At 45.5% G+C, this 10959-nt stretch overlaps 1 protein-coding gene across 1 annotated transcript in view; it reads left to right on the top strand.

Annotated features, from left to right (window-relative positions):
- Positions 1-10750, top strand: part of TMEM52B (transmembrane protein 52B) — a 38047-nt gene extending 27297 nt beyond the window's left edge. The window contains exon 3 of the mRNA XM_073546627.1: positions 10467-10750. Within this exon, the coding sequence (XP_073402728.1) occupies positions 10467-10681 (215 nt within the window). The 3' untranslated portion in view covers positions 10682-10750. The remainder of the gene's footprint in view (positions 1-10466) is intronic.
- The last annotated feature ends 209 nt before the right edge of the window (positions 10751-10959 follow it).

The following is a 10959-nucleotide window of genomic DNA, read 5'->3' on the forward strand; positions in this document are numbered from 1 at the left end:
ATGGGAACGTGCTGCTATGGGTGTAATCTGACAGGGTCTCCGGACAACAGTGGCAGAGGTTCTTCCTTGGCGATCCTGTGAGGAAGCCGAACCAGCAGTGTGTGAGCTGGAGGAAGAGGGCCCAACACGAACTGAAGAGGTGGTAGGTGGTGCTGTACGTTGGCCTACGTCTTCAGGGTGTCTCTGCAACTCCAACTCGTGCTTGGTGCGCACATGTTTCCACATATTTGTGGTATTGAGGTTGCTGACATTTCTCCCTCTTTTGACTCTCTGATGACACAGCTTGCATTTGACAAAGCAAATGTCATCTGCAACTGTGTCAAAAAAGGACCACGCACTGCAACTCTTGTGAGCGCCCGGTTTGCCTTTGGAAGGAGGAATGCTCCTAACGGGTGCCGAAGTGGAGGGTACAGGCAACCAAGTCTTCCCCCTCCCTCTGCCTCCTGTTTTGGCCGGTAGGGGAATCTCTTCCTCCGAGCTGCTCCCACCACCTTCCTGTTGCTCACGCCATGATGGGTCAAGGACCTCATCATCTTCCCTCCCCTCTTCAAACAGCTGCTTCTCCGGGGTTGTCTCGCCAGCACCGTACGCACCAGAAAGTGGCAACTGAGTCTCGTCATCATCTGATGCGTACTGAGGTGTGCTGACCATAGGCACTGGCCCACTCGCCTCTTCAGATTCAGAGGGACAAAGAAGTTGCGCATCACTGCATACTCCCTCTTCTTCACATTCAGGAATGCTGCTTGGCTGGCCCCCTCTTTCCAAGCCAACAGATTCCGAGAACAGAAGTAGAGACTGTGATGGCTCCTGTCCATGTCTCTCTGACTGCCTGGGCACTTTGGCAGTTGGTGAAGAGACAGATGGTTGCTCTTCGGTGCTCTGACCCTGAGAGGATGCGGAAGTAATTGAAGTCGATGCGTTAGCTGCCATCCATCCGACAACGGCTTCAATTTGTTCCTCCCGCAGCAGTGGGGTACGTTGAGGTCCTACAAAGCTGCGCATAAAGGACTGTTGCCTGCTAAAACTGGGGGATGCTGATCCACTGGTGCCCGCAGCAGGCCCAGAATCCCCACGTCCTCTACCTGTAGAATCCCCACGTCCTCTCCCTGCAGAATCCCCACGTCCTCTCCCTGCTGAAACTCCACGCCCACGCCCACTCCCACGCGCCTTACTCCCAGCCTTCTTCATCTTGCAAGACTGCTTAAGATAGGCAAAAAAGTACAAAGGGGGGCCTTAGTGTGCTTATTCCTGAACAGCTGGTTACAGGTACAAGAAACACTAATTTTATGAAGTGTGTGTGTGTGTGGACTAGACTTTAATAGGAGCTGATGTGGCCTACACAAGTTCAAAATGTAGTGTTTGGTGAACTTTTTTTGTGGTTTCTTTGTTGGAAACAAACTCAAAGTATGTGAACAAAGAATTGAAACTGATAGTATCACCAACTTTTTGGAGCTATTACAATGCAGGCAGGTAACCTACAATGCAAAAGATGAGGCTCCAAAAAAATTGGGTAATACTAATCTGGCTGCGCCGGCAGGGCACAAGCCAGAAAAAAAGGCTCCTCTATCTACTCCTATATAGTGTTTGCAACCAACCAATGTTGATGGATACGGATGGATGCACACTAATAGGAGAAGAAAAAATGAGCTGCACTCAAAGACAAATATGTGTGAGGCAGTGACGCACGTTGAGCGTCCTACAACCAGACGTAGCTGCAGGACACTCTACTCAGCGTGAGCTGCACTCACACACAGTCAGAGGCCTCTCAGACAGCCGTCAACAGTGCAGCTAAGTGGGCACTGGCACTGACAGGCTGCAGAAAGGCTCCGCTGTGTACTCCTTTATAGTGTTTGCAACCACCGTAGATGGAGACGGATGGATGCACACTAATAGAAGAAAAAATGAGCTGCACTCAAATAAAAATATGTGTGAGGCACTGACGCACGCTGAGCGTCCTACAGCCAGACGTAGCTGCAGGACACACTACTCAGCGTGAGCTGCACTCACACACAGTCAGAGACCTCTCAGACAGCCGTGAACAGTGCAGCAAAGTGGACACTAGCACTGAAAGGCTGCAGAAAGGCTCCGCTGTCTACTACTAGTGTTTGCAACCAACGTATGTGGATACGGATGGAAGCACACTAGATTGAAATTATGTAAAAAATGCAGCTCAAAAAATAAAAGATGTATGAGGCAGCAGTGATCACACTGGGTGGCCTACAGCCTGACGTGGCTGCAGGACCCACTCCACAGCGTGAGCTGCACTCACACAGCCCTTGCAGACAGCTGTGAACACTGCTGCTAGGGCAAAGAAGGCTACAGTGGTGGTTTATGTAGCCTGGGTAAAGCACTAGATGTTTGGTGGAATCGCTATTTCTAACTGTCCCTCACAGTCTTCTACAGCAGCCTGTCCCTAACTGAATTCACAGCAGAGTGACCAGAAATGGCGGCTGCGGTGGCTTTTATAGTGCATCATGACATCATTTCGGCAGCCAATCACAGCCATGCCAATAGTTAACATGCCTACATGCCTAACAGGATGTGCCCACACTTCGGAGGATTCCCATTGGCTTAATCAAAGCAAGCAGGCTCATAGCATGATGGGAACTTCCTATTCCAATTCCGATTCCGGAATCCGATATGACAAAAGTATCGGAACTAAGTATCGGAATTCCGATACCGCTAATATCGGCCGATACCCGATACTTGCGGTATCGGAATGCTCAACACTAGCCCTAACCAAACTTGTGTACCTTCTGGACCAACAGTATATACCTTTGCCAACCAAAGTTGGCTATCTTGTCATGGTCTTACTATTTTTAGCTTTAGGCCACAGGTGTGTTCCTTGGTTGTGTTTTATGCAAAGTATTTCACCTTTTAACAAAAGTTGTGTTCATTGTTAGGAAATCACCAACAATAAACACAACTTTTCAGGTGAAATACTTTGCTTCAAACACAACCAGGAACACAACTGTGGCAAAAAGCTAAAATTTACCCACAGTTATATACCTGGTTTTGAATACCTTTTTACCTTTTAAATACCCTGTATTTAACCTTTTTTTTAAACATATTTCGCCGCAGAAAGAAATGACAGACAACCAGTGAAACAATAATTTAACTTTTATTTAAAATATTGTTTTTTGTGTAAACTGTTTTTAAAGTTAAAAAAACTTTTTTAATAAAGGTTTGAAACCAACCAAATGGGCATTTTTATTACAAAAAAACATTATAACTCAGTGTAGTGTGGGGTGGAAATACTGCCGGAGGGGCTGCTGGACACTTCGACAATGGGAGTGTGGAGAGAGGACTGGGATCGTGGTGGGGAAGGTACAGTTAGAGGTGATGGTGTGGAAAAAGCTACAGAATGGGTGGACATGTGGGAGGCAGAAGAGGTGGTGGGCGGTGGAGTGGAGGGTTGGGCAGGGACTGTAGGAGCTGATGATGTTGATGGAAAGTTGTATGGGGAAGGAGTTTGGTACGGGGAAGGAGTTTGGTACGGGGAAGGAGTTTGGTATGGGGCAGGTTGCTGGAAGTGGGGAGATGTCTGGTACTGGGGAGGTTGCTGGTACTGGGAAGGTTGCTGGTACTGGTGAGGTTGCTGGTATGTAATAGGAGGGGGAGGATGGAAAGTGGCTGGAGGGGGTGCAGATGTAATAGGAGGGGGAGGATGGAAAGTGGCTGGAGGGGGTGCAGATGTAATAGGAGGGGGAGGATGGAAAGTGGCTGGAGGGGGTGCAGATGTAATAGGAGGGGGGGATGGAAAGTGGCTGGAGGGGGTGCAGGTGGAGGAACTACAGTGGTGGGAGGTGGAGGTTGGGATGTAACCTGCTGTAGAGCACCATGGCACGAATGCATTACATGCATCTGCTGGGTAGGAGATAGTGTTGCCATGCGCTCCACAACAGACCTGAAAAAGGTGTGGTTTGGCGAAGATCTTGCTTCTGAATGCATGGTTTGCAGAAGTGTCTTCACCTCCAGAATGCTGGAGTTGATCTGCTGAAAGCCTGCGGAGATTTGCTCTGACAAGACTTTTAGACAGTTCTGGAAAGATGCATTCAGATGCAAGAACTCTGGCGCATAACTCTTTTCCTGACCCCTCTGCCGCTGCTGCCCAGTACCCGCAGGTGTACTAGAGGTGGCAGGGGCAGAAGGGTGGGGTAAAGGGAAAGCGATCTCCTCACCAGCAGCTTCATGTAATGTAGGCGGCCACGATGCTCCTGTGCTGGTGGATGGGACAGATGGGTCGAATGTGTGGGAAGGCTGGGAAGGTGCAGATGTACCGGGGCGGTCGAAGTGTCCCTCGGTGCCGGTCTCCTCAGGGATCGCCTCAGAAGGGTCCAATCGTGCAGGCTCCCGAGTGCTGCTCACCGTGCTGTGGAATAAAGAGAAAAAAAAAAAATTAAAATACTGACATGGTATGGCCCTGGCTGAAAAAAAAAAGTTACATCTAACATTTTTTTTCACATGTGGTGTGTAATATTTACCTTCTAGTGACCATTGTTTCCCGGAGGAACGACAGGGCTTGTGCGTACTTGTACTTGCTCCTGCGTCCTCCAGATCCACTCGGGGCCCACATCTCTTTATTGAACTCCTTCTTGAAACGATCCCTCACAGACCGCCACCGATTCACAATTCTGTTCCCTGAAACGAGAAAGGAGTGGTTAGTATACAACATCAGTGTTTCACAAACTCCAGTCCTCATGGTCCCCAGGGGTCATGTTTTCAGGATTTCCATAGTAAATAGAAATCCTGAACACATGATCCGTGGGGACCACGAGGACTGGAGTTCGGGAAACACTGGTTTACATCAAGCAACCGGTACTGTATATACTTACGCTCTTTAATCTGGGCCCGAACATCGAGGTCCTCCCAGCGGCCCACAAGTAGTGAACAGATTTCCTCCCAGAGTCGTCGGGTAACGATAAGGTCAGCGTGGCGGCGGTCAGCCATATTCCAGAGCGGCTCCCTTTCTCTGACGAGATCGATGAGGTGGTCCACATCGAGTCCTCCATCCTCACCGTCAGAGTCAGGAGCACGCTGTGAAGGCTGTTAAAGAAAAAGACAAAAATAACATAATTAGCCTCCACTAAAGAAATGAAATAAAAAGTGCAAAAAAAAAAGCAAAAATATTTATACTTACACGCTGGTGACCGCCGCGTTGCTGTCGCCGACGACCCTGGGAGGCACTGCGAGGACCTCTTGGCCGAGCACCAGATTGGGAAGACTAGAGAAGAAAACAAAAAATGTTATGTCTGGATGTAGGCATTTGTTTGCTGTGTGTGGTCTGCAGAACATTGTTTTCTATGTGTTGTGTGTAGTGTGATGTTGTGTTTGATGCAAAAAACTTACCAATTGTGAGCCCACTCCAAGTGTCTGTCCACCCCTTCCTTCTTCTTCTGGGAGCTCCTCTTCATCTTGTGAATCCTGTTTTGAAATAAAAGGCAATGAATAGACATATATTACAGAGATGATGGATTTTGGAAATAAAAACTTACCGTCAAACGCTGACGATGCGAGGGAGGGCTCCCAGAAGATGATGTGCTGTCTTCCTGGTGGCCACACTCCATGCCTGTGGGTGGTGTTTCTGCTGCTGCCATTGCTGCTGCTGCATCTATTGGGCGGCTGTTGAATAAAGAGAAACAAAGGGCTAATGAATATCTTGATATTCAATAGCCCTAGTTTGGAGGAATGGGGGATTTGATAATTACCGTCTCTCATCTGCTGCTGGCCTCCCCTTCTCAGCATGTTCCATTTGCTGCTCCATTTGGGGTGGTGGTGGTGCTGATGGTGCTGCAGTGGTCTCCTGCCTTCTCCTGCTGTGCTTGGTTGCTTTCTTGGGTGGCATGTTGGGTGTGGCTGTGGGTCCCACTGTCTTGCTTTTATATATGTCTTGTGGGCAGAGCTACTGAGCATGCTCAGACCAAAAAAACCGGATCCGGCCACCGGATCCGGCTTTCGCCGGATCAGGCGCATTGCGCGCTCATAGGCTTTCATTGTGTGAAAAAGCCGGACGCGCCGGATCCGGCGTGTCCGGCTTTTTTGCCGGAGACAAAAAACGTTACAGTAGCCGTTTTTTCCAGACGCCGGATCGCGACACATTGCCGGATCCGGCGAAAACCGGATGAAACGCATGGCCATCCGGCGCAAATGCAAGTCAATGGGGGGGAAACCGGATCCGGCATTGCATTTCGCCGGATCCGGTTTCTGTCAAAAGCGCCGGATCACGCCTGACGGCGAAAACCTGATGTGTGAAAGAGGCCTTAGCGAAATATGTCAATAATAATAATAATAATTTTTTTAGTTTCATTGCGCAAGCATATTCTTGAAATTTTGGGAGGAAATCAGTCACAGGTTTGCTCTTATGTAAACCAAAACATAAAACCAACTTGATAAACGGTCCCGCTGGGATATGCAAAGCACCGAGCCGGTTTGCAATTCCATACGAACCGGGATTTTCTACATAATAATAATTTTTTTTTCTATAGCAGAAACATATTTCACAGCACTTTACATTTCAGTGGGTACAATGAGAACATAGAAGAATACAATGCTTTCTACTTTTGTTCTAAATTTTACTCAAACATGGTCATATAGGCAGTATAAATATAATATACAGGCAGGATTGCAACCTACAGTATTCAGTTATTTAAGTGCATTAAACTTTAAGAAATCTAATGGACATGCTGCAAAATATATTCACAACGTAAATTGAGTTAGAGATATACAGAATGTCAATTTATGCTGCTGATATAAGTGTGAATTTTACACTTCGCTATGCACATTTCACCTTTCTCGCTATGCTATCCACAGCGGTAATTGCTACCGGTGGTCTGCAATAATTAGCTTCTATGGTAACGTAGCCTTAAAGAGTCTCGATCCTCATTTCGAAGAAGCTTACTGGTATGGAATTGAATTTAGTAAAGATAAAATCAGTAAGGTTACATAAGTAATGGATCAGTAATTCAGTTATTATTCATGCGCTAACACTTCTTAAGAAAGCCTGGCTTCATTTTTTCATAACATTAAATTGAAACCTAAACTCCGTTTTTTTTTACAGGAATTTCTATTAAAATACAGAAGCAGAGAAGCTACTTCCATTGATTGTAACCTGATAAATGAAGTGTCCTTTCTAGCAGAGGATCTGTCAACAGATATTATAATACAAACTTTATAAATTATTACAGTGAGTATGGAAAGTATTCAGACCCCTTTTAAATTTTCCACTCTTTGTTTAATTGCAGACATTTGGTAAATTCAAAAAAGTAGTTTTTTTCTCATTAATGTACACTCTGCACTCCATCTTGACTGAAAAAAACAGAAATGTAGAAATGTTTGCAAATTTATTAAAAAAGAAAAATTGAAATGTCTCTTGGTGATAAGTATTCAGACCCTTTGCTCAGACACTCATATTTAAGTCACATGCTGTCCATTTCCTTGTGATCCCTCTTGAGATGGTTCTTCTCTTTCATTAGAGTCCAGCTGGGTTTAATTAAACTGATAGGACTTGATTTGCAAAGGCGCACACCTATCTATATAAGACTTCACAGCTCACAGTGCATACAAAGAAACTACAGGAGAGAAGAAGCACACATAGGGTTTTATCTGACAGTTTCAGAATCTGTTAGTCAGAAAACTGCTCACCTGATGCCCCTGTGATAAGGCACATAAATGTCAGGTGCCGCAGATCCACAGGTCAGAGATTGACCATATCAGGAACCATACAAAGGAATTTTGTGGATATTGTCCGTCCTACTGAACAAATACTGTAGATATCCGGATGTATTGATGAAAAGGAATGGTGGTTTAATTCAACGCGTTTTGAAGTCTAAAAATGACTTCTTCCTCAGGAAATACCACATACAATGTTGTATGTAGTATTTCCTGAGGAAGAAGTAATTTTTAGACTTCAAAACGTGTTGAATTAAACCTCCATTCTTTTTCATCAATATGTCCAGATATCTATTTGTTCAGCAGAGCGGACAATATCTACAAAATTCCTTTGTATAGCTCACAGTGCATGTCAGAACAAATGAGAATCATGAGGTCAAAGGAACTGGCCAAGGAGCTCAGAGACAGAATTGTGGCAAAGCACACATATGGCCAAGGTTACAATTGAATGTCTGCAGTACTCAAGGTTCCTAAGAGCACAGTGGCCTCCATAATCCTTAAATGGAAGAAGTTTGGGACCACCAGAAGTCTTCCTGGACCTGGCTGTCCAGCCAAACTGAGCAATCATGGGAGAAGAGCCTTGGTGAGAGAGATAAAGAAGAAACCCAAAATCACTGTGGCTGAGCTCCACAGATGCAGTGGGGAGATGGGAGAAAGTTCCACAAGGTCAACTATCACTGCAGCCCTCCACCAGTCGAGCCTTTATGGCAGAGTGGCCTGACGGAAGCCTCTCCTCAGTGCAAGACATATGAAAGCGCGCATAGAGTTTGCTATGTAAGGGGAAGGAACTAACTAGGCATGTCTCTTCCGTGAAGGGTCCGGAACTGTCGGGGCTGTCACCTATATTGCGGGGTATAAAGCTTGAGACTCCAGACCGTACTCCGTGTTTGAGAAAACGGGGCATGGCTAAGTGGACAGAGCTGCAGCGTGCGAGTGGCCAGACAGATTGGGTGGGAATTTCGGGTGCAAGGGATGGCTGTGGGGTGAAATCAGCTCGGAGGCGTCTGGGCAGAGCACAGCCTGCGATGGCAGAGCGCTTTGACAGGAGACCGTCAACCGAGTACCGCTCAGACATCACTGCCCGCACTGAGACTGCTGACACAGCCGACAACGCTGCCACAGCCTCCCCTGCTGACAGTACTGACCGTGAGAGACAAGGTCTGTGAACGGGACTTAGGCGTGTGTCGATTCGGTACAGCGAACCGGGCTGCCCATTGTAAACTGTGTTTGGGCAGTGCTGCAAATCTCCGTAGTGTTGGGACAATCACCGCTGAGGATAAAAATGTATCCCTCTTCATCACCTCATCTGCTGGACCGAAGACCCACATCAGGATCCCGAGGATTCGCCACCATCGTCAGGACCATGGGAGGACAGCGCCAACTTCAAAAGATACTACGCAATCTAGGCAGCACCAGTCACAGACAGAAGTTCAACCGTGACTGGCACCTGAGTGATAAGTTATATTTTATTGTATTGTGGCTTTACTTGTCCCTGTTCCTTAAGTTATCCCCATTAGCCTTTTGCTGTATTAGGGAATATTATCCCTCCATTTACTCCCTGCGTTGAGTTTTTACTGTATAATAAACCCCTTTCACCCTTGGTCTGTGTACAGTCCGTTACTGCATCCTACGTGCCTGCAGTTTCCTCACAGCTAAAAAATACATGAAGGACTCCCAGACTATGAGAAATAATATTCTCTGGTCTGATAAGACGAAGATAGAACTTTTTGGTGATAATTCTAAGTGGTATGTGTGGTGAAAACCAGGCACTATTCATCACCTGCCCAATAAAATCCCAACAGTCAAACATGGTGGTGGCAGTATCATGCTATGGGGGTGTTCTTCAGCTGCAAGGACAGGACGACTGGTTGCAATTGAAGGAAGCATGAATGCGGCCAAGTACAGAGATAACCTGGATGAAAACCTCTTCTAGAGCGCTCTGGACCTCAGACTTGGCCAAAGATTCACCTTCCAAAAAGACAGTGACCCTAAGCACACATCTTAAATGACAAAGGAGTGGCTTCAGAACAACTGTGACCATTCTTGACTGGCCCAGCCAGAGCCCTGACCTAAACCCAATTGAGCATCTCTGGAGAGACCTGAAGATGGCTGTCCACCAACGTTCACCATCCAACCTGACGGAACTGGAGAGGAGCTGCAAGGAAGAATGGCAGAGGATCCCCAAATCCAGGTGTAAAAAACGTGTCGCATCATTCTCAAGAAGACTCATGGCTGTAGTAGCTCAAAAGGGTGCTTCTACTCAATACAGAACAAAGGGTCTGAATACTTATGACCATATGATATTTCAGTTTTTCTTTAATAAATTTGCAAACATTTTTACATTTTTGGATTTTTTCAGTCAAGATGGGGTTCAGAGTGTACATTAATGAGAAAAAAACTTTTTATAATTTACCAAATGGCTGCAATGAAACAAAGAGTGAAAAATTTTAAAGAGGTCTGAATACTTTCTGTACCCAGTGTATAAAGATCCCTTAGACCTGATTGGGCAGATGTACTAATGTACTAACTTAGAAAAAAATCAATTTCAGAATGGATGTGTAATCAATTTTAAAAGGTTTCCTTCCTGAGAATTCTGAGAATTCATCACTAGTCGCTAATTTTAATATCAGTTGGGGAAACATTAAAAACCGATTATACAGTCACATGAAATTTCAAAATAAGTACACTAGCCTCATCAGGAATAAGATATTCAATGTTGTTAATGTATGCAGCTTGTATCATGAGATTTGCAGATTCCCTATAACCCCTGACTTGATACTCTATTCTTCTTTTCACAGCTCTTCAGTCTGTGTTTGGTCCAGCTGCTCGGAGGATATTTGCTGTATCTCACTCTCATGTTCCTCCACCTCAATTTCCTTATACTGGACCAGAAACTCCTCCATGTTATGAGGAAGCGCTGCACATGAGTAGATTCACTGTCACCCGGAGCACTCACAAAGTTCCTCCTCTTGCCCCGGTTCCCGAAGAAAGGAATGAAATTCCTATACCATAAAAAATGGACAATGAATACAACCATAGCATTGCACATGTCAAGTCATGCACTAGAAACAGAAAACATATAACGTGAAGATGTTTCTTTAATCTTATTTGTAATAAATCTTTACTGCCTTTCTTTTCAACAGACTTGTCAATATCAGCTTTTTGGCAGTTTTCATAAGAGAAGAGAATGTTTGTTTTATACAATCAATAGAAAAATATGCAAGATAATGAGGAAATACTACATATTTCATAACAATGCAAATTTCCTCCCCAGAAAAGGAGAGGACTTGA

The sequence above is a fragment of the Dendrobates tinctorius genome, unplaced genomic scaffold (assembly GCF_039654945.1).
Source record: "Dendrobates tinctorius isolate UK_male_01 unplaced genomic scaffold, ASM3965494v1 ptg000149l, whole genome shotgun sequence".
Classification (NCBI taxonomy): Eukaryota; Metazoa; Chordata; class Amphibia; order Anura; family Dendrobatidae; genus Dendrobates; species Dendrobates tinctorius.